The 22,590-nt window shown below is 41.9% G+C and overlaps 1 protein-coding gene across 1 annotated transcript; it reads right to left on the reverse strand.

Annotated features, from left to right (window-relative positions):
• Window positions 1-1,487: 1,487 nt before the first annotated feature.
• Window positions 1,488-12,643, reverse strand: LOC133578071 (uncharacterized). Its single transcript, XM_061932231.2, has 2 exons — window positions 12,372-12,643; window positions 1,488-2,870 (listed from the first exon to the last, which is right to left on the reverse strand). The coding sequence occupies exons 1-2, from the start codon at window positions 12,547-12,549 to the stop codon at window positions 1,636-1,638; spliced, it is 1,413 nt and encodes a 470-aa protein (XP_061788215.1). The 5' UTR covers window positions 12,550-12,643; the 3' UTR covers window positions 1,488-1,635.
• Between the last annotated feature and the right edge of the window lie 9,947 nt (window positions 12,644-22,590).

Raw genomic sequence — 22,590 nt, forward strand, 5'->3', positions numbered from 1 at the left:
AAAGTAATCCCCCGAATCCTATTTTCAACAGTCCGCTCATTTGAGCAGGAAAACGCTGAACACCATCTTTGTTTTCTACCTGTCAACTGTCAGTTTAGGCTGCTCGCCGGCTCCTCATCACCACTTCAAGATGGCGGCCCAATTTCTCGCTTCACAGCAGCCAATGCTGCATCTACTTATAGGATGTCTATGGTCACAACCGCCTGCTGTAAATCCTCCATTAATTCTTCCATTGATAAATATTTTTAATCCATACTTGCCAACTCTCCCGGATTTTCCGGGAGACTCCCGAAATTCAGCGCCTCTCCCGAAAACCTCCCGGGACAAATATTCTCCCGAAAATTTCCCGAAATTCAGGCGGAGCTGGAGGCCACGCCCCCTCCAGCTCCATACAGACCTGAGTGATGTGTTGACAGCCTGTTCACACGTCCGCTTTCCCACAATATAAACAGCTAATGATCGAGGGCGAGTTCTTGGTTTCTTATGTGGGTTTATTGTTAGGCAGTTTCATTAACGTCCTCCCAGCGGGTAACAACACACAACAGCAGCAGTCAAGTTTTCGTCTACCACAAAGCAGTTCGTCTGCCGTAAACAGCAATGTTGTGAAACTTTTAAACAGGACAATACTGCCATCTACTGTACATGCATATGTGACCCACCCATAATGTGTCACATTTTTGTGTTGATTTATTTATTTTATTTTGTGGTTTGAATTCGTTTTTGGAGCTGTCATTACACATTTATCAGTATTCACATTGGTCAGTAGGGAACAGTAGGGTGTTTCTTCCCAATTGAATGCTATCACCTGCAGACCGGAAGTGTCTTGTCATTCTGATGAGCGCGACCAGTCTGTGAACAATTGAAACATCCTGTGTGCTTTTTCCTCCTGTATAACAGGTTAGTTTTGGTGAATCAACTCACTGAATAATATCCATGTGATCTTTATAAGTTTAAGTACACATTCTGATGGTGGAGCCTAACTCTAAAGTGTTTGTGAGTTGTAGTTTGTATTTGTGAATGAATCCAGTGCACAGCTGCAGGAGTCAATACAAAATGGCGACTTGAGTACGCAATGTTTATATAGGAACTTCTGATCCTAATTCAGACTCCCAAATTAGAGCTCCCGTTTTCTTATTGGTTTTATAATGTATATTTGTATAATGTGTGTGTTCTGAAATAGTGACAGAGAATAGAACAAGGATGGACAATTCAACCCTTAACTCAACAATGAGTAGAAGAGTGTTATGTGTGTGTATATGTGTAAATAAATGAACACTGAAATTCAAGTATTTATTTAATTTATTTATATATATATAAATAAATAATAATTTATTATATATATATATATATATATATATATATATATATATATATAATAAAATATATATAAATATATCGCTAGAATTCACTGAAAGTCAAGTATTTTTTATATATCTATCTTAACCACGCCCCCAACCACGCCCCTCGCCCCACCCCCGACCACGCCCCCACCTCCCGAAATCGGAGGTCTCAAGGTTGGCACGTATGACTTATACTCCGAAAAATACGGTAACTTTAACTATACAGAGGGTGACATTTTCAGAGTTATGATAATTATCATAAGCCTGGCAAGGCTGTTTCCCATTTCCTTACTGTTTATTCTTTGTGTGTTCGCACGTGTGCCATCAAATTGCCGTGCCGAGTAAATGTTTTAGCACAGAGCGAACAAGAATATGTTTTTGCACCCGTGTGTGTTCTCATGTGTGCTACCATACTCGCTTTGTAAATGAATCTTTTATTGCAAACTGAGCAACTAAAAGGTTTTTCGCCTGTGTGTATTCTCTTGTGTTTTGCCATATTTGACTTAAAAGTGAATGTTTTACTACAAAATGAACAACTAAAGGGTTTGTCTCCGGTGTGGGTTCTCACGTGTGACAGCATTGTTTCCTTTTGAGAGAACCTTTTACCGCAAAGCATACAACTAAAAGGTTTTTCTCCAGTGTGTGTTCTCATGTGTCTTGTCAAAGTGCACCTCTGAGAAAATATACGGCCACAAACCGAGCAACAGAAAGGTTTTTCCCCGGTGTGCGTTCGCATGTGTTTGACCATGTTGGATTTCTGCGAGAAACCTTCTCCGCAAACTGAACATTTAAAAGGTTTTTCTCCCGTGTGTGTTCTCATGTGCGTCTTCAAAGTACAACTCTGAGAAAATAAACGGCCACAAACCAAGCAACTAAAAGGTTTCTCTACGGTGTGTGTTCTCTCGTGTGTTCTCATGTGTTTCACCATATTTCCCTTTTGAGAGAAATGTTCGCCACAGACTAAGCAACTAAAAGGTTTTTCTCCCGTGTGCGTTCTCATGTGTCGAGACAAATCCCTCTGAAAAGTAAAGCTTTTGGCACAAACGGAGCAAGTCGAACGTTTTTTATCGGTCTTCTTTTTAGCGCGGTTGTTGTTAGTTTGAGTCCTCGTATCACCTTTACAGTCTGTATCGCCGCTCAAAGGTCCTTTGGGATTTTCCATGTCTTCAGCCTCACTATCTGACAGTGGAGCTAGGAGGCTGTCTGGTTGTGATCCTCCACAGTGGTCTCCATGGGCTTCTTCATGTTGTAATGAGCTGCTGCTTGGAGACTCTGTCCCTCGGTTCTTCTCACTTGGACTGTGACGAATCTGAGAGGACTCAGGTGCGTCGTCATCATGGATTTCAGTCTTCGCAGAGACGACAGTCAGTGGAAACTCTGTGAGATCGGCCTCCGAGTCGTGAGTGATCGCCAATTCCTCCCCTTCCTCTTTAATGTCGGGGGGCTGTGGATCCTCCTGCCTCATAGTGGAGCTCCCATCCTGCGATTGATGGGGACGTTCTTCTTGACGAACCATGAGCTGCTGCATGTCTGCAGGACAAAAAAAACACACCTTTATTCATTTTCGTCTGATATTTCATGTACCGTATTTTCCGCACCATAAGGCGCCCTGGGTTAAAAGCCGCGCCTTCAATGAACGGCATATTTCAAAACTTTGTCCACCTATAAGCCGCCCGGTGTTGTAAGCCTCATCTAACTGCGCTAAAGGAATGTCAAAAAAACAGTCAGATAGGTCAGTCAAACTTTAATAATATATTAAAAACCAGCGTGATGTGGGCGCGCATGGAGTCGTATATCAACATGGACAGAGCTACGTGAAAAAAGCCACCCGGCCTCTTCGCGTAAACTTACCTTAACCACTCGCTCATCTTTTCTTCATCCATCCCTTCGAGTTAGCTTTTTATGATGACGCCGGCTGGAAAGGTCTCTTTTGGCAAGGTCTTCCTTTTGAATATCACCATGGGTGGAAGTTTCTGGCCATTAGCATGGCAAGCTAGAACCACAGTGAAGGATGACTTCTCATTCCCTGTGGTGCGAATATTCACCGTACGTGCTCCCGTTGTATCCACAGTGCGTTTCACAGGAATATCAGTTGCTGTGAAATAGTAATCCGTGTGCGGATGGAGAGATTGCGTCTTTTCATGAACCGGATCCCTGACGCTTAGTAGGAGCCATTTTGTGGTCTTTACAGATGTAAACACACAAAGGAAATGAAACGTACGGTGATATCCGCGCGCTTTTTCTTCTTCTACGCGGGCGGGTGGTTGCTTACAGTAGAAGAAGAAGCGCTTCCTGTTCTATGGGGGCGGGTGCTTACCTTGGCGGTTGCTTGCGTAGAAGAAGAAGCGCTTCCTGTTCTACCGGGAAAAAAGATGGCGGCTGTTTACCGAAGTTGCGAGATCGAAACTTTATGAAAATGAATCGTAATATTAATCCATATATAAAGCGCACCGGGTTAAAAGCCGCACTGTCAGCTTTTGAGTAAATTTGTGGTTTTTAGGTGCGGCTAATAGTGCGGAAAATACGGTAATTGCCAACCCCTGATCTACTGGACCATCATAAGGCATGAGCTTTAGCATGCTGACATGCTCATATTTCACAATAAAATCAAATCGGCGAGCTCTCCATCCATCCATCCATCCATCCATCTTCTTCCGCTTATCCGAGGTCGGGTCGCGGGGGCAGCAGCCTAAGCAGGGAAGCCCAGACTTCCCTCTCCCCAGCCACTTAGTCCAGCTCTTCCTGCGGGACGCCGAGGCGTTCCCAGGCCAGCCGGGAGACATAGTCTTCCCAACGTGTCCTGGGTCTTCCCCGCGGCCTCCTACCGGTCGGACGTGCCCTAAACACCTCCCTAGGGAGGCGTTCGGGTGGCATCCTGACCAGATGCCCGAACCACCTCATCTGGCTCCTCTCGATGTGGAGGAGCAGCGGCTTTACTTTGAGCTCCTCCCGGATGACAGAGCTTCTCACCCTATCTCTAAGGGAGAGCCCCGCCACCCGGCGGAGGAAACTCATTTGGGCCGCTTGTACCCGTGATCTTGTCCTTTCGGTCATAACCCAAAGCTCATGACCATAGGTGAGGATGGGAACGTAGATCGACTGGTAAATTGAGAGCTTTGCCTTCCGGCTCAGCTCCTTCTTCACCACAACGGATCGATACAGCGTCCGCATTACTGAAGACGCCGCACCGATCCGCCTGTCGATCTCACCATCCACTCTTCCCTCACTCGTGAACAAGACTCCGAGGTACTTGAACTCCTCCACTTGGGGCAAGCTCTGGTGGACAAATTGTCAAACGTTCATTCCAACTAAATGGTTGCAATGGAAGAAAGAGAACATGGATGTTTGTTCAAAACGTACTGGTACATTAAACATTAAAGGGGAACATTATCACAATTTCAAAAGGGTTAAAACCATTAAAAATCAGTTCTCAAAATAGCGCTCAAACTGCATCCAAATCTTTAATTAGTTATTTACAATTGAGGTCTTTGGTATAAGAGGAGGTGCATGAGTGAATGGGTGAGTGAACCAAAGCTCTAAGACAGTGGTTCTTAACCTGGGTTCGATGGAACCCTAGGGGTTCGGTGAGTCGGGTTCAGGGGTTCGGCGGAGGTCAAGACACACCCGACTCATTGCGTAAATAAAAACTTCTCCCTATCGGCGTATTACAGATACGGCAACAGCAGAAGTCAGACTGATTTGCAGGTGTGTAATTTGTTGTGAGTTTATGCACTGTGTTGGTTTTGTTCTTTGAACAAGGTGATGTTCATGCACGGTTCATTTTGTGCACCAGTAAAAAAAACATGGTAACACTTTAGTATGGGGAACATATTTACCATTAATTAGTTGCCTATTAACATGCAAATTAGTAACATATTGGCTCTTAACTAGTCATTATTAAGAACTTATATTAATGCCTTATTCGGCATGGCCTTATTATAACCCTAACCCTCTAACCCTGGTCCTAACCCTCTAACCCTAACCCTAACCAAATAACTCAAAATTAAGTCTTTGTTACTTAGAATATGTTCCCCATACTAAAGTGTTACCAAAAACATATAACTTTGTCTTGAATTTGAAAAAAAACAAAACATTTTATTTTTCACTAAAGAAGGGTTCGGTGAATGCGCACATGAAACTGGTGGGGTTCGGTACCTCCAACAAGGTTAAAGGGGAACATTATCACGATTTCATAATTGTTAAAACCATTAAAAATCAGTTCCCAGTGGCTTATTTTATTTTTCGAAGTTTTTTTCTAAATTTTACCCATCACGCAATATCCCTAAAAAAAAGCTTCAAAGTGCCTGATTTTAACCATCGTTATATACACCCGTCCATTTTCCTGTGACGTCACATAGTGATGCCAACACAAACAAACATGGCGCATAGAACAGCAAGCTATAGCGACATTAGCTCGGATTCAGACTTGGATTTCAGCGGCTTAAGCGATTCAACAGATTACGCATGCATACCTGCCAACTTTTGAAATCAGAAAAACCTAGTAGCCAGGGTCCAAGGGCCGCAGGCCCCGGTAGGTCCAGGACAAAGTCCTGGTGGAGGGTTCAGGGCTTCGCCCCCCGACGCAAAATGATTGATTGCATTCAGACAGGTTAAAATGTTGCTAAAACCATCACTTTTCTATCAGTCACAGTGACTTTTCAAAACAAAAATATTACAGCAAAAATCATATGGGTTGATTGACATGTTTATTCTGTAAGCTAACTTCAATAGTTTGAAATTATTTTGACAGTTAATGCCAGTTATCCTGTCAACCTTTCACAAGACTTCAATTTGTTAATTGAAAGTATAAAGAGTATAAACACTTTTTACAGTAAACAAATGGTAAAACAGTACTAAACAATTCCATTAAAAAAACAATTGGTGTCATTATTAACTTTCTGTCCAAGCTTGTATAATCTACTGCCTTGTTCAATTGTAAAAAATATTCTGTGCCTAAAATTCACATTTCTATCACAATTATCATACTGTAAACATGGTAAGCTAACTTCATTAAAATTAATAGTCCTGTCAATAGCATGGAATTACAATTCAAATGTAGTTTTTTTGTAAGCCTTTCAAAAGAATTCCAAATATGAAAAATTAATGAAAATTAATTGAAGCCATCAGACACTTGAAAAGTGGCACATCACATCTCTATTGTAATCATTTTAACTTTTCAACAGAAATAGCACTGCAAAAATATTAAGGACATACTTCTGTATTTTGGTAGTTATGCTGTCAACATTTAACAAGATTTCTTCAACTTGGACTTGTTTTAAATGTTTTATGCCACTTCAAGTTGTCAAAGACGTGCTGTGAAATACAGCCGACAAGATTGCGCACCAAACACGAAGCAAGGCCAAAGTGCATGCGGTGCAGGAGAACAAAGGACTTCTTTCATTTAAGGTTTGTGATAAACCATCAAACTCATTCGTTAAAAGGACTCTATAGTAATATAAAGCGAGTTTTTCTGGACATTATCATGCAAGAAAAGTTTATTTTTGGGACCGCAATCACCGTGTAATGATTTTTAAAGGTTGCATTACAAACATTTAACTGTGCCATGTGATCAGCCAGTGCGATTGGAAATCCATGCTCAATTATTGCTTCCGTAAATAAAACTTCGGCATTCATCACATCCAAAGAATCTGTTTGGGCGACGAAAAACGTTGAAAGTTTTCCACTTGTATCGCTAGCAACGGCATTAGACTTGTGTTTTTTTGTCCCAACGTGGTCTTTTACATCGCTAATTCCTCCGTGTCCGATCGAAAAATCTTGTCTGCACAAGGTGCAATTCGCGTAGTTTTCACCCTTTTTTTTTTTTTAATTAATGAAAAACCGTATTTTTTATCACTGCAACCGTAACCCGGAATAGGTTGATGAAAACCGTACGAATTACGGGAAAACCGGAGTAGTTGGCAGGTATGCGCATGTATTGGAACGGATGGTTGTAGTGTGGAGGCAGGTAGCGAAAACGAAATTGAAGAAGAAACTGAAGCTATTGAGCCATATCGGTTTGAACCGTATGCAAGCGAAACCGACGAAAACGACACGACAGCCAGCGACACGGGAGAAAGCGAGGACGAATTCGGCGATCGCCTTCTAACCAACGATTGGTATGTGTTTGTTTGGCGTTAAAGGAAACTAACAACTATGAACTAGGTTTACAGCATATGAAATACATTTGGCAACAACATGCACTTTGAGAGTGCAGACAGCCCAATTTTCATCAATTAATATATTCTGTAGACATACCCTCATCCGCTCTCTTTTCCTGAAAGCTGATCTGTCCAGTTTTGGAGTTGATGTCAGCAGGCCAGGGAAGCTAGGGTCGATATTCTTCTCTTGATCATCTTCGGTGGCATAAGGGACGGTGTGAGCCAAGACATCCAGGGGGTTTAGCTCGCTCGTCTGCGGGAACAAACTGCCGCCATTGCTTGCCGTGCTACCGAGGTCCTTTGTCCCTGAATTGCTCACACACTCCGGCAGATTCAACGGGGGTCTGGCGGCAGATTTCTTTGACTTTATGGTTGGAAATGCATCTGCTTTGAGTGTCGCAGGATATCCACACATTCTTGCCATCTCTGTCGTAGCATAGCTTTCGTCGGTAAAGTGTGCGGAACAAACGTCCGATTTCTTGCCACTTTGGCATCTTTGGGCCACTGGTGCAACTTGAATCCGTCCCTGTTCGTGTTGTTACACCCTCCGACAACACACCGACGAGGCATGATGTCTCCAAGGTACGGAAAACAGTCGAAAAAACGGAAAATAACAGAGCTGATTTGACTCGGTGTTTGAGAAAATGGCGGATTGCTTCCCGATGTGACGTTACAACGTGACGTCATCGCTCCGAGAGCGAATAATAGAAAGGCGTTTAATTCGTCAAAATTCACCCATTTAAAGTTCGGAAATCGGTTAAAAAAAAAAAGAAGGTCTTTTTTCTGCAACATCAAGGTATATATTGACGCTTACATAGGTCTGGTGATAATGTTTAATGATCTTTCAAAAGTCTGTTACTGTTGGAATGCTGACGATTTACAACGTTTGAAAAAACGGATGTCACAGTTAGTAGTTGGTTGTGTTTATTTTGAACATGCATACAAGATTATATTATGTTACCACATGTTTACAGTTTCGCAAATCAAAAGCAGGACATTTGAATACATATTTCATGGATAAAGGGTATGTATGTTGGCAGCTAAAGACATACTTGCCAACCTTGAGACCTCCGATTTCGGGAGGTGGAGGGAGGGGGGTGTGGTGGGCGTGGTCGGGGGTGGGACGGGGGGAGTGGTTGGGGCGGGGGCGTGGTTAGGGGCGTGGTTAAGAGGGGAGGAGTATATTTACAGCTAGAATTCACCAAGTCAAGTATTTCATAAATATATATATATATATATATGTATGTGTGGGAAAAAAATCACAAGACTATTTCATCTCTACAGGCCTGTTTCATGAGGGGGGGTACCCTCAATCATCAGGAGATTTTAATGGGAGCATTCGCATACCATGGTTTATATAGGGCACAGAGTGGGTGGGTACAGGCTGGCCTAGGGGCGTGGTGATTGGCTCATGTGTTACCTAGGAGGTGTTTCCGTCTATGGCGGCATGTTGTTACAATTTCGCTGCGCTTGTTGAGGGATGACAGGTCTGGACGGTAAATAATAAACAGTTTCTCTTTCAAGCATAAGTTGCATCTTTTATTACCACTATTGTAAGGTGTGCTGAATGCAAGAATTTGCCATGTTATTGAATATTCAACATTATTGTCTTTGAGGTCCCAAATGTGTTTGCTGAGTTCTGTGGTATTTCGCAGGTTTTTGTTCCTGAAAGAAGCCTTGTGATTGTTCCATCTGGTTTTGAATTCTCCCTCGGTTAATCCTACATATGTGTCGGATGTGTTAATGTCCTTGCATATTACCTTAGATTGGTAGACAACTGATGTTTGTAAGCACCCCCCGTTGAGAAGGCAATCAGGTTTCTTTCGACAGTTACATCCTTTGTTGGTTTTGGAGTCGCTCTGTCTGGGGGCCGACGGCTCATTTGCAATTGTTTTGTTGTGGTTTGAGATGATTTGTCGTATATTGTTCATGCAGCTGTAGCTCAATTTAATGTTGTTCTTGTTGAATACTTTTCTTAGGGTGTTGTCTTTGGGAAAGTGTTTGTCAATCAGATTGAGGAATTTGTGTCCAATGTTCGTTGAGACGTTTTTGCTGTATGGGGGGTTGTATATATATATATATATATATATATATATTTCAGTGTTCATTTATTTACACATATACACACACATAACACTCATCTACTCATTGTTGAGTTAAGGGTTGAATTGTCCATCCTTGTTCTATTCTCTGTCACTATTTTTCTAACCATGCTGAACACCCTCTCTGATGATGCATTGATGTGTGGCACGCACAAAAGTGCTTTCATCAAATGCATTAGAGTCTGGAATCTTCCATCTCTCCCTAGCATGGCCCAAAACCGGTCAATCTTTGCTTCCTGAGGAAGATCTTCAGTGCCAAGCACTTGGTAGGCCACTACTTCTTCCCGGAGGCTATCCAGGTCCAATCGCAGCTGCGGCTTGGAACTTACAAGCTGTTATGAGAGTAGCGTATGTGTGTGTGTGGCCCTTTAATAGGTGAGCATGTGAGGTGAGTGACGTCAGTGAGTGTGTGGGCGAGAGAAGAGAGGGGGCGGTAGCGTGAGTGCGGGCGGGACTAGTTTGTTTTGTGTTGGATTGGCTGTGTGCAAGCAATCAATAAAGCAAGATTTGCAACTAATCGCCGGACTCAGGCAGGAAAGGTGCAACAAAGCGTATTTCTTCATCTTACTCGTCGTCGGCGTCGCCATGGCTGTATCTTCCTCGTTCTTCTGCTTCGTCTCCTTGTTGTGTGCGCAGTTGTGCACTGCACTCTCTAAAAGCCGTATATGTTATTGATGTTATAGATGGCAGTATTGTCCTGTTTAAGAGTGTCACAACATTGCTGTTTACGGCAGACGAACTGCTTTACGGTAGACGAAAACATGACTGCTGTAGTTGTGTGTTGTTGCCGCGCTGGGAGGACGTTAATGAAACTGCCTAACAATAAACCCACATAAGAAACCAAGAACTCGCCCGCGATCATTCTACACTTATAATGTGATTGGGCAGGCACGCTGTTTATATCGTGGGAAAGCGGACTCGGGTCCGCATGGAGCTGGAGGGGGCGTGGCCTCCAGCTCCGCCTGAATTTCGGGAGATTTTCGGGAGAAAATTTGTCCCGGGAGGTTTTCGGGAGAGGCGCTGAATTTCGGGAGTCTCCCGGAAAATCCGGGAGGGTTGGCAATTATGGCTAAAGATGAAGATCTTCATGTAAACATTAAAATAATATTCTACATTTAAATCATCTTTACTGTAATATTAGTCTCAACTTTGTTGTCTCAGAGTATTCTCGAAATCATTCATACTTTTCCCCATGAATAGCCTTCTGTATGTACAGGTAAAAGCCAGTAAATTAGAATATTTTGAAAAACTTGATTTATTTCAGTAATTGCATTCAAAAGGTGTAACTTGTACATTATATTTATTCATTGCACACAGACTGATGCATTCAAATGTTTATTTCATTTAATTTTGATGATTTGAAGTGGCAACAAATGAAAATCCAAAATTCCGTGTGTCACAAAATTAGAATATTACTTAAGGCTAATACAAAAAAGGGATTTTTAGAAATGTTGGCCAACTGAAAAGTATGAAAATGAAAAATATGAGCATGTACAATACTCAATACTTGGTTGGAGCTCCTTTTGCCTCAATTACTGCGTTAATGCGGCGTGGCATGGAGTCGATGAGTTTCTGCCACTGCTCAGGTGTTATGAGAGCCCAGGTTGCTCTGATAGTGGCCTTCAACTCTTCTGCGTTTTTGGGTCTGGCATTCTGCATCTTCCTTTTCACAATACCCCACAGATTTTCTATGCGGCAGAGTGGACCGACACCAGCAGATGACATGGCACCCCAAACCATCACCCAACCATGCAAATTTTGCATTTCCTTTGGAAATCGAGGTCCCAGAGTCTGGAGGAAGACAGGAGAGGCACAGGATCCACGTTGCCTGAAGTCTAGTGTAAAGTTTCCACCATCAGTGATGGTTTGGGGTGCCATGTCATCTGCTGGTGTCGGTCCACTCTGTTTCCTGAGATCCAGGGTCAACGCAGCCGTCTACCAGCAAGTTTTAGAGCACTTCATGCTTCCTGCTGCTGACCTGCTCTATGGAGATGGAGATTTCAAGTTCCAACAGGACTTGGCGCCTGCACACAGCGCAAAATCTACCCGTGCCTGGTTTACGGACCATGGTATTTCTGTTCTAAATTGGCCCGCCAACTCCCCTGACCTTAGCCCCATAGAAAATCTGTGGGGTATTGTGAAAAGGAAGATGCAGAATGCCAGACCCAAAAACGCAGAAGAGTTGAAGGCCACTATCAGAGCAACCTGGGCTCTCATAACACCTGAGCAGTGCCAGAAACTCATCGACTCCATGCCACGCCGCATTAACGCAGTAATTGAGGCAAAAGGAGCTCCAACCAAGTAATGAGTATTGTACATGCTCATATTTTTCATTTTCATACTTTTCAGTTGGCCAACATTTCTAAAAATCCCTTTTTTGTATTAGCCTTAAGTAATATTCTAATTTTGTGACACACGGAATTTTGGATTTTCATTTGTTGCCACTTCAAATCATCAAAATTAAATGAAATAAACATTTGAATGCATCAGTCTGTGTGCAATGAATAAATATAATGTACAAGTTACACCTTTTGAATGCAATTACTGAAATAAATCAAGTTTTTCAAAATATTCTAATTTACTGGCTTTTACCTGTATTTATCATCCACATTTCTCTTGTACTTTTCGTTATATTGTGAAAACAGTTAGGTAATCCCCCATGTCATTAATAAGCGAATTGTCTGTTAGTCATTATTAAAGATATTATCAATGAACATGGCACAGTGGCCTGTTATTCTGATCCCTGAGTTGAGAAAATATTGTAGACATACTTTCAACGTGTAGCACAGTTTGAGTCTTGCTAGAAGCTTCCAGTTGTCGTCGATGTCGCTCTTTCTCCTCTCTCCATCGAGATAGTTCCTCCTCGTACGACGCTATCGTTCTTTCAAACAGCGCGAATATTTCATCGGCTGCCGCCATTAGTCGCTCCTTCACCAAGTCTTTCAACATAATTTGACCTTTAAGCGAATAAACAAAACACGCATTTGAAGGTCCGCTAACGCTCGCCTTATTTTAATTGTTTTACACTTCCGCTTTCTTCTTCTTCTTCTTCTTTAGACTTAACGGCTGGCATCGTCTGTGGTGCATTACCGCCTCCTCTGTTACTGCTGCGCCATTACATCCTCCACATTTTTTAATACGGTTTTGATTGATTGATTGAGACTTTTATTAGTAGATTGCACAGTACAGTACATATTCCGTACAATTGACCACTAAATGGTAACACCCCAATAAGTTTTCAGACTTGCTTAAGTCGGGGTCCACGTTAATCAATTCATGGTATAAATCAGGGGTGCTCACACTTTTTCTGCAGGCGAGCTACTTTTCAATTGATCAAGTCGTGGGGATCTACCTCATTCATATATATCATTTATATTTACTTATTTATGAAATATATGTTTTTGTTAACAAGTTAAAGGTGTTTAATGATAATACAAGTATGTTTAATACATATAGTTAATATTGTTAACAAGTTAAAGGTGTTTAAAGATAATGCAAGCATGTTTAACACATATAGTTAATATTGTTAACAAGTTAAAGGTGTTTAAAGATAATGCAAGCATGTTTAACACATATAGTTAATATTGTTAACAAGTTAAAGGTGTTTAAAGATAATACAAGCATGTTTAACACATATAGTTAATATTGTTAATAAATTAAAGGTGTTTAAAGATAATACAAGCATGTTTAACACATATAGATTCATTTCTTTCATGAAGACAAGAATATAAGTTGGTGTATTACCTGATTCTGATGACTTGCATTGATTGGAATCAGACAGTGGTGCTGATAACGTCCGCATTTTCCAATGGAGGAGAAAAAAAAAGTCCTCCTTTCTGTCCAATACCACATGAAAATGGTTGGTTTTTGGCATCTTATTTGTCCAGCTTCCGTACTCCTCTGTATACACTTTACAAGAAATACATTGTCGGTAAACTCCGTAGCTTGCTAGCTTGTGCACGCCAGCTTTCAGAGACTCTTATTTTGTTAGTGCAACTGTGCAACTGTGCAGTCGGTCTTTGTAGTTTTGACGACAGGTACGGCGCCAGAGTCTGTTGAAATAAAGTGTTTCTCGCCTTCCAGTCGGTAATTTTAATGAGCTGGCAGCAGCCAGCGTCATCTCAGAAGACCCTCGGGTGCCGTGAATGTCAATCAAGTGACGAAAGAGACGTCATAGTGAAGATTTGTGATCGCTCATTTTTAGGACTATTTTTTTAATGCCTGGCTGGTGATCGACTGACACACCCTCCGAGATCGACCGGTAGATCGCGATCGACGTAATGAGCACCCCTGGTATAAATAGTCAGTTCATAGTTATCATTTTAATGATATCATCCAACATATTGATTATGTTATTGTATTGAAAGTGCACCGTCCACTTTGTTGTTGAAACCTCCTTCATTTTATCTGGCTTTTCTTCCCTAAAATTGCAATTTTCAGTTTACAGTTAAAGTTAAAGTACCAATTATTGTCACACACACACTAGGTGTGGCGAAATTATTCTCTGCATTTGACCCATCACCCTTGATCACGCCCTAGGAGGTGAGGGGGAGCAGTGGGCAGCAGCGGTGGCCGCACCCGAGAATCATTTTTGGTGATTTAATACCATGAAGCTCTCTGCGTACTGTACGTGGGCTAATTGGAAGGTCACGTGAAGTTTGGCGCTCTGTAGCAACTGACTGTGCAGAAAGTCGGCGACCTCTTTGCACTATGCGCTTCAGCATCCGCTGACCCCTCTCTTGTCAGTTTACCATGAAGCTCTCTGCGTACTGTACGTGGGCTAATTGGAAGGTCACGTGAAGTTTGGCGCTCTGTAGCAACTGACTGTGCAGAAAGTCGGCGACCTCTTTGCACTATGCGCTTCAGCATCCGCTGACCCCTCTCTTGTCAGTTTACGTGGCCTACCACTTGGTGGCTGAGTTGCTGTTGTTCCCAAACTCTTCCGTGTTCTTCTAATAAAGCCGACAGTATTTAGGAGCGAGGAAATTTCACGACTGGTTTTGTTGCACAGGTGGCATCCTATGACAGTTCCACACTGGAAATCACTGAGAGCGGCCCATTCTTTCACAAATGTTTGTAGAAACAGTCTCCATGCCTAAGTGTTTGATTTTATACACCTGTGGCCGGGTCAAGTGATTAGGACACCTGATTCCGATCATTTGGATGGGTGGCCAAATATGGCAATACAGTGGATATACTCCCGAATGAAATGGAGACTTCAGCACAGAATAAATTACTGTTTCAAACCACAGTGGCAAAAGGACAATAACCGGGCCAAAGAAAAAGTGCAAAACATTTGTCTAAAAAAAAAAGACATTAACAAACTCCATCTGTACATGTATGGAAATTAATAAAATTGAACATATTTCTTTCCAGGACTGTAATCCCATGTAACTTTTATACCAGCGTGTACAACCTTTTCTTTGAACTGTTTTGTAACCAAAAGCGGTGGCTGTTTACGACCCCCATTCCTTTGGAAACAGCGGTTGCCATGTAATCAGGGAAAGTCCAAATAAAAGAGGAGGTGTACAATCTTTCGTCAGAGCGTGGTGAGACACTGTACAAGGGTACAGGTGTAGGCGTTTCTCCTCAATTGAGCCAAATTGAATTCTGTCTCTGTTTAATTCCTTGCTTCTTGTCTTGTTTAATAAATGTCATCAGTGTTTGAACCTGACAACTGCAGCCTTGAGTATTGGTTGATGCCAATTTTGATCTGATACGGTATCAGCACAAATCTTTCAAACATGTATTATGTTGTAGTGTGTAATGCTAGAAAAGGTTTGAACAAGAAAACAATGGTATGTATGAAAAACACTAACTTATTCATTATCAACTGTCTAGAATTGATTCACAGTAATCCCTTGTTTATCGCTGTTAATTGGTTCCGGACATGATCGCGATTTTTTTTTGTGTTATACTTTGTAGCACTTTGACATTTGAACAAATGTAAAGTGCGTTACAAATAAATCAATCAATCAATGGGGCGGCATAGCGTAGTGGGTAGAGCAACCGTGCCAGAAACCTGAGGGTTGCAGGTTCGCTCCCCGCCTCTTACCATCCAAAAATCGCTGCCGTTGTGTTCTTGGGCGGGACACTTCACCCTTTTCCCCCGGTGCCACTCACACCGGTGAATTGAATGATGAATGATAGGTGGTGGTCGGAGGGGCCGTTGGCGCAAATTGCAGCCACGCTTCCGTCAGTCTACCCCAGGGCAGCTGTGGCTATGAAAGTAGCTTACCACCACCAGGTGTGAATGATTGATGGGTTCTACATGTAAAGCGACTTTGGGTACTTAGAAAAGCGCTATATAAATCCCAGTTATTAATGTTTATTTATATAGCCCTATATATATATATATATATATATATATATGTGTGGGGAAAAAATCACAAGACTATTTCATCTCTACAGGCCTGTTTCATGAGGGGGGGTACCCTCAATCATCAGGAGATTTTAATGGGAGCATTCGCATACCATGGTTTATATAGGGCACAGAGTGGGTGGGTACAGGCTGGTCTAGGGGCGTGGTGATTGGCTCATGTGTTACCTAGGAGGTGTTTCCGTCTATGGCGGCATGTTGTTACAATTTCGCTGCGCTTGTTGAGGGATGACAGGTCTGGACGGTAAATAATAAACAGTTTCTCTTTCAAGCATAGGTTGCATCTTTTATTACCACTATTGTAAGGTGTGCTGGATGCAAGAATTTGCCATGTTATTGAATATTCAACATTATTGTCTTTGATGTCCCAAATGTGTTTGCTGAGTTCTGTGGTATTCCGCAGGTTTTTGTTCCTGAAAGAAGCCTTGTGATTGTTCCATCTGGTTTTGAATTCTCCCTCGGTTAATCCTACATATGTGTCGGATGTGTTAATGTCCTTGCGTATTACCTTAGATTGGTAGACAACTGATGTTTGTAAGCACCCCCCGTTGAGAGGGCAATCAGGTTTATATATATATATACACATTATATTATTTATTATTATTATTGTCTATTGTGAGCAAACTGTGGTGCTGAATTTTCCCCAGGGATCAATAAAGTACTTTCTATTCTATTCTTCACAAATGTTTGTAGAAACAGTCTCCACGCCTAAGTGCTTGATTTTATACACCTGTGGCCCGGGCCAAGTGGTTAGGACACCTGATTCTGATCATTTGGATGGGTGGCCAATATTTTGGCAATATAGTGTACATATACACGTATATTCATATATTACTCATCGTTAAACACGGCCCTCTGAGGGCCACCATAACTGCGACGTGGCCCTCAATTAAAACAAGTTGGACACACCTGCACTAGTTGGTCTTTGAGTTTATCAAAATGCTGTTATCAACCACTGTTTGTCAATGATTTTTGTAACGGTAATTTACCGGGCGTTATCATTAAAACCGTGTTAGAATAATTATGTGTAAGTTATCACACAACTTTAGTATGCTTAAAGTCCGTTGCTATAGTTATTAGCTAATGTGCTTAAGCTGTACTTTTTCTATCTGTGCAAGGACAAAACTTCTTGTCTGAGGGGTGGCCTCAGCCGCAGATGTTAACTTTGTTTTAGCCCGCTAACAGCCAAGGAACTTCAAGGACCTCAACGAAGATAAGACGAAGGCGAAATCACCAGCACATTCCGTCACGTATTGTGCGTACTGGAGCGGCTTTGCATGATATATGTGACCACTCCTTTTAGAGGCGGCCTCAGCGATGTTGACTGGGGAACTCCTGAATAGAGGGACGCAGGATCTGTACCTTAGAGCGTAGGGCGCGACTGTGACTATGTGTGTAGCTCCATGCGTTCTCCCCATGAGCTAAATTGAACTCTGTCCCTGCATGATTCCTTGCTTCTTGTCTGTTTAATAGATGTCATCAGTGTTTGAACCTGACAAACTGTCACATTTTTGGTACAGAATTGATTCTCGATTCACATGCAGGAAAAAAAACACCCCTACAGATCAATAAGCACACACCCATGTATAACTTTGCAAAAAAGACAGGACATGCACAAATATTTCTAGGTCAAAAAAGTGTATTTCACGCTAAATAGACAAAAAAAACGGTCCTATATGGGTTATTCAAAATAATAAACTCTATCCCAGTTTGTTGTAATCCTATGGGTTGTACATTTTTTGGCCACACACAATCACCATGATTTAAGTCTGCACATACATTTCACACCAAAATGAAGTGAAAATTTAACGCACATTATACAGTATTGAAGTACAACAATAATGAAGTTTAGCAATTAAGCTTCATTTTTTTAGGGAATCTCCGATAGGCTACACCAGGTGTCGGCAACCCAACATGTTGAAGAGCCATATTGGACCAAAGATACAAAAAAAAAAATCTGTCTTCTTTTAATGGATTTATTACAATCTTTGCGTGTTGGGTAACGTTTGCTGTGGTCTGGAACAACATGGCACACAAACAACTATCAGAAATGCAGCCAATATTACATACAGATAGTGTCATGAGACATGCAAATATAAAGTAAATACACAGAGGACATGAGTAAAGGACATTAAATGAGCTCAAATGTACCTACAAACGAGGCATTATGATGCAATATGTACATACAGCTAGCCTATTTAGCATGTTAGCACCGATTAGCTTGCAGTCATGGCGGTATGGCGTAGTGGGTAGAGCAACCGTGCCAGGAACCTGAGGGTTGCAGGTTCGCTCCCCGCCTCTTACCATCCAAAAATCGCTGCCGTTGTGTCCTTGGGCGGGACACTTCACCCTTTGCCCCCGGTGCCACTCACACCGGTGAATTGAATGATGAATGATAGGTGGTGGTCGGAGGGGCCGTTGGCGCAAATTGCAGCCACGCTTTCGTCAGTCTACCCCAGGGCAGCTGTGGCTATGAAAGTAGCTTACCACCACCAGGTGTGAATGATTGATGGGTTCTACATGTAAAGCGACTGGGTACTTAGAAAAGCGCTATATAAATACCAGTTATTATTATTATTATTATGCCTGATAAGCACTCCAGCAAATCAATAGAATCAACAAAGCTCAGCTTTGTGCATTCACGCACAGCACAAAACGTTTGGTGGACAAAATGAGAAAAAGAACGGAGTGGCGTGAAACACGTCTTTCTGTGGCAGCATCGGAGAAAGTTGTACATGTAATGAAATTAGTAGGACAAAACGGCGCTCGCCAAATACTCTCATCAGTGAAGCATGTTAACATAAACAGTGGGATTTCTAACAATTAGGAAGGTTTGTGTCATGTTTGTTCTCCTACAGAAAATATATTAAAACAAACAAAAAAAGTGTTTCTTCATCTTTTTCCATTTTCACACATCTCTGAAAGAGGTCCAGCGAGCCAGTAGGACGGGCGCACGCACAAAAACAAAAACACAGACATGTTTTCGCACCATCAGTGCGTTGATCGTAACATAACTGCATTGACGTTTAGCACCTTTTTACTCAATCAATCAATCAAAGTTGATTTATATAGCCCTAAATCACGAGTGTCTCAAAGGGCTGCACAAGCCACAGGGATTTTTTTTTAGAATGCAAAGTGCGCCCAAACATAAATTTCTCCTTCATGCTGAAACATTTGCAACATCTAAAGCTCGCTAACATTAGCTCCTCCCTCTGAGTTGCCGGAATGATACACCACATATGCTCTTACCAGACAAACAGTATGTGCAGCTAGATCGCAGAAATGTCTTAAAAATATATTTTAATAATTGGATTCGTGAAAAATTTGGATCGGTTCAAAATCTTAATGAATAATAATAATAATAATAATAAATTAATACATTTATTTTTTCCGGCACTCCTAGATCTTTCTGGTAAAATGTTTGTGTCTGACGGTGTCGTAATGGGGGATGTTGTACACACAGTTTATAAAATTTGAAGATTTTTTCTGACACTTAAATATGCAAGTTACATTTTTTTTTTAATGCACCAATGAGTTGACTAATGAACATTATCACATAATTTATTCAGAAAATATAAATAACGACAAATAAAGTACCGTATTTTCCGCACTATTAGCCGCACCTAAAAACCACAAATTTACTCAAAAGCTGACAGTGCGGCTTATAACCCGGTGCGCTTTATATATGGATTAATATTAAGATTCATTTTCATAAAGTTTCGGTCTCGCAACTACGGTAAACAGCCGCCATCTTTTTTCCCCGTAGAAGAGGAAGTGCTTCTTCTTCTACGCAAGCAACCGCCAAGGTAAGCACCCGCCCCCATAGAACAGGAAGCGCTTCTTCTTCTACTGTAAGCAACCACCCGCCCGCGTAGAAGAAGAAGAAGAAGCGCGCGGATATTACGTTTCATTTCCTTTGTGTGTTTACATCTGTAAAGACCACAAAATGGCTCCTACTAAGCGACAGGTTTCCGGTTCATGAAAAGACGCAATCTCTCCATCCGCACACGGACTACTATTTCACAGCAACTGCCTAAAGACTTTCAAGAAAAGCTGGCTACTTTCCGTGCATATTGTAAAAACAAGATAGCTGAAAAAAAGATCCGGCCAGAGAACATTATCAACATGGACGAGGTCCCACTGACTTTTGATATTCCTGTGAACCGCACTGTGGATACAACGGGAGCACGTACGGTGAATATTCGCACCACAGGGAATGAGAAGTCATCCTTCACTGTGGTTCTAGCTTGCCATGCTAATGGCCAGAAACTTCCACCCATGGTGATATTCAAAAGGAAGACCTTGCCAAAAGAGACCTTTCCAGCCGGCGTCATCATAAAAGCTAACTCGAAGGGATGGATGGATGAAGAAAAGATGAGCGAGTGGTTAAGGGAAGTTTACGCGAAGAGGCCGGGTGGCTTTTTTCACGCAGCTCCGTCCATGTTGATATACGACTCCATGCGCGCCCACATCACGCTGGTTTTTAATATATTATTAAAGTTTGACTGACCTATCCGACTGTTTTTTTGACATTCCTTTAGCGCAGTTAGATGCGGCTTATAACACGGGGCGGCTTATAGGTGGACAAAGTTTTGAAATATGCCGTTCATTGAAGGCGCGGCTTATAACCCAGGGCGCCTTATGGTGCGGAAAATACGGTACATTTACCATTAACCGCAACAGCTAATTGTAAAAAAACAACAACATTATGATTTGTATAATTTCAGAATGTGCTTGTTCTGTTTTTAAAAGGGAACATTATCACAATTTCAGAAGGGTTAAAACCATTAAAAATCAGTTCCCAGTGGCTTATTTTATTTTTCGAAGTTTTTTTCAAAATTTTACCCATCACGCAATATCCCTAAAAAAAGCTTCAAAGTGCCTGATTTTAACCATCGTTATAAACACCCGTCCATTTTCCTGTGACGTCACATAGTGAAGCCAACACAAACAAACATGGTGCATAGAACAGCAAGCTATAGCGACATTAGCTCGGATTCAGACTCGGATTTCAGCGGCTTAAGCGATTCAACAGATTACGCATGTATTGAAACGGATGGTTGTAGTGTGGAGGCAGGTAGCGAAAACCAAATTGAAGAAGAAACTGAAGCTATTGAGCCATATCGGTTTGAACCGTATGCAAGCGAAACCGACGAAAACGACACGACAGCCAGCGACACGGGAGAAAGCGATCACCTTCTATCCAACGATTGGTATGTGTTTGTTTGGCATTAAAGGAAACTAACAACTATGAACTAGGTTTACAGCATATGAAATACATTTGGCAACAACATGCACTTTGAGAGTGCAGACAGCCCAATTTTCATCAATTAATATATTCTGTAGACATACCCTCATCCGCTATCTTTTCCTGAAAGCTGATCTGTCCAGTTTTGGAGTTGATGTCAGCAGGCCAGGGAAGCTAGGGTCGATATTCTTCTCTTGATCATCTTCGGTGGCATAAGGGACGGTGTGAGCGAAGACATCCAGGGGGTTAAGCTCGCTCGTCTGCGGGAACAAACTGCCGCCATTGCTTGCCGTGCTACCGAGGTCCTTTGTTCCTGAATTGCTCACACACTCCGGCAGATTCAATGGGGGTCTGGCGGCAGATTTCTTTGACTTTATGGTTGGAAATGCATCTGCTTTGAGTGTCGCAGGATATCCACACATTCTTGCCATCTCTGTCGTAGCATAGCTTTCGTCGGTAAAGTGTGCGGAACAAACGTCCAATTTCTTGCCACTTTGGCATCTTTGGGCCACTGGTGCAACTTGAATCCGTCCCTGTTGGTGTTGTTACACCCTCCGACAACACACCGACGAGGCATGATGTCTCCAAGGTACGGAAAACAGTCGAAAAAAACGGAAAATAACAAGAGCTGATTTGACTCTATGTTTGAGAAAATGGCGGATTGCTTCCCGATCGCTCCGAGAGTGAATAATAGAAAGGCGTTTAATTCGCCAAAATTCACCCATTTAGAGTTCGGAAATCGGTTAAAAAAAAATATGGTCTTTTTTCTGCAACATCAAGGTATATATTGACGCTTACATAGGTCTGGTGATAATGTTCCCCTTTAAGCAATCGTGCCGTGATTTTACCAGTCCGGGCCATTTGGGAGTAGATTTTTCTCCATGTGGCCCCTGGTCTAAAATGAGTTTGACACCCCCGGTCTAGCCTTACCAGAGGTGGGTAGAGTAGCCAGAAATTGTACTCAAGTAAGAGTACTGTTACTTTAGAGATTTATTACTCAAGTAAAAGTAAGGAGTAGTCACCCAAATATTTACTTGAGTAAAAGTAAAAAGTATGTTGTGAAAAAGCTACTCAAGTACTGAGTAACTGATGAGTAACATACACACACACACACATATATATATATATATATATATGCGATGAGGTGGCGACTTGTCCAGGGTGTACCCCGCCTTCCGCCCGATTGTAGCTGAGATAGGCTCCAGCGCCCCCCGCGACCCCAAGGGGAATAAGCGGTAGAAAATGGATGGATGGATATATATATATATATATATATATATATATATACACATATATATATACATACATTGATATATACAGTATATAATTTATATTTATTTATTTTGCCGTTTTTGTTTACATG

Source organism: Nerophis lumbriciformis, linkage group LG03 (assembly GCF_033978685.3).
Source record: "Nerophis lumbriciformis linkage group LG03, RoL_Nlum_v2.1, whole genome shotgun sequence".
Lineage (NCBI taxonomy): Eukaryota > Metazoa > Chordata > Actinopteri > Syngnathiformes > Syngnathidae > Nerophis > Nerophis lumbriciformis.